This window comes from Diaphorina citri, unplaced genomic scaffold (assembly GCF_000475195.1).
Source record: "Diaphorina citri unplaced genomic scaffold, Diaci psyllid genome assembly version 1.1 scaffold10962, whole genome shotgun sequence".
NCBI classification, from domain to species: domain Eukaryota; kingdom Metazoa; phylum Arthropoda; class Insecta; order Hemiptera; family Psyllidae; genus Diaphorina; species Diaphorina citri.
The window spans coordinates 1-1,584 of NW_007388335.1; the positions used below are offsets into that span (position 1 = coordinate 1).

Genomic DNA, 1,584 nt, shown 5'->3' on the forward strand with positions numbered 1-1,584 from the left:
AGTGTCGAGATTCTGCAGCGAATGATTCCAACTGAGCAAGAAGTAAGTAATCACCGTACTTTTTACAATGAGGAGATTGATTTTATTGTCCTAAAACTAAAGTCCAGTTATTGACAAAGTGCGCGTCCACAACGACCACCGCATCGCAGAAAAAATACTATAATAGGCTCAACTTCTTCCTTTTCTGCGAGGGTCAGAGCTATGGTCAAGGCTCCGTTAAGGACGCTTCTATTTATTAGCATGGTTTATTTTCACTTGGCTCGGTACTAGGCTATGGTTGATGGTCTGTGTTGAGTTGGAGTTCTAATGTAGTAAGAAAAGATCACTTTGAAAATAGAACATTGGAACGAATTTATTTTGTGTAGACTCACCAGAGTGAAAATCAAGACTGAGGATTGAATCAATTCACTCTAGCCAATATTGGATATTGGAAAACCGAAATACACTGGTTCGAAACCACCATCATACACAACAGTCTGTTCTCCTTGGATGGATTTAATTAATATTTTCAACTTTCTGTCTTATTAATTTGATCATTCATTTCCTTTTCTCTCCCTAGACCAAAGCATACCGCGAGTACGTAGCAGAGAAGAAGGATGTGAATCTCCTAACAGAAGAAGACAAGTTCTTACTTCAGCTTACCAAAGTGGAGAGGATTTCTACCAAACTGAGCATCATGAGCTACATGGCTAACTTCAATGACAATATACAACTCATTACACCGGTTAGTACAAAACGATTTACTAGAGCAACTTCCGTGGCCGAGTGGGTATCACGCCGGAGGTTCCGGGTTCGATTTCCGGCGCTAGAGCAACTTTCGTGGCCGAGTGGGTATCACGCTGGAGGTTCCGGGTTCGATTTCCGGCGGGATCGAAGTTTTTCCGGCTCTGTGCTTGGAGTTCGGAGTGCACTCGGCCTCACGAAGACAATTGAGTAGCTACTGTAATCAGAAATTAAGCAGTCTGATTCATCGATATTAAAAAATTTCAGTCAATCAGATTTGCTTAAATCGAGAAAAAAAACTCAAACGGAGTTTAAACTCACTTTGTGGCCCCCCGGCCTTGGTTGTTTTGTATCAACCCCCTCAATTATATTTCTACACCTTTCTGGGAGTGCAATAGTCCTACATACTGGACTCCGCACATAGAATTTCGTCAGAAAAGACCCCCATTTCAATGTAATGTAATACATATTTCTTGCAGGTTTACCAGCGAGCACCAATCCCCCCGCCAATGTGATATCCCCCCAGTCCCTAGGTCACCAGCGACCCTCCCTAGACCATTCCCCTGGAGAGTGTCGAGATTTTGCAGCGAATGATTCCAACTGAGCAAGAAGTAAGTAATCACCGTACTTTTTACAATGAGGAGATTGATTTTATTGTCCTAAAACTAAATATTCCCCTGGAGAGTGTCGAGATTCTGCAGCGAATGATTCCAACTGAGCAAGAAGTAAGTAATCACCGTACTTTTTACAATGAGGAGATTTATTTTATTGTCCTAAAACTAAAGTCCAGTTATTGACAAAGTGCGCGTCCACAACGACCATCGCATCGCAGAAAAAATACTATAATAGGCTCAACTTCTT

The 1,584-nt window shown here is 41.9% G+C and overlaps 1 protein-coding gene across 1 annotated transcript; it reads left to right on the plus strand.

The window, feature by feature from the left end:
• The first annotated feature begins 6 nt into the window (after nt 1–6).
• Nucleotides 7–1,327, plus strand: LOC103522759 (formin-like protein). Its single transcript, XM_008487853.2, has 3 exons — nt 7–42; nt 560–728; nt 1,203–1,327. Exons 1-3 carry the CDS (start codon nt 22–24, stop codon nt 1,325–1,327), a joined length of 315 nt encoding a protein of 104 aa, XP_008486075.1. The 5' UTR covers nt 7–21.
• The last annotated feature ends 257 nt before the right edge of the window (nt 1,328–1,584 follow it).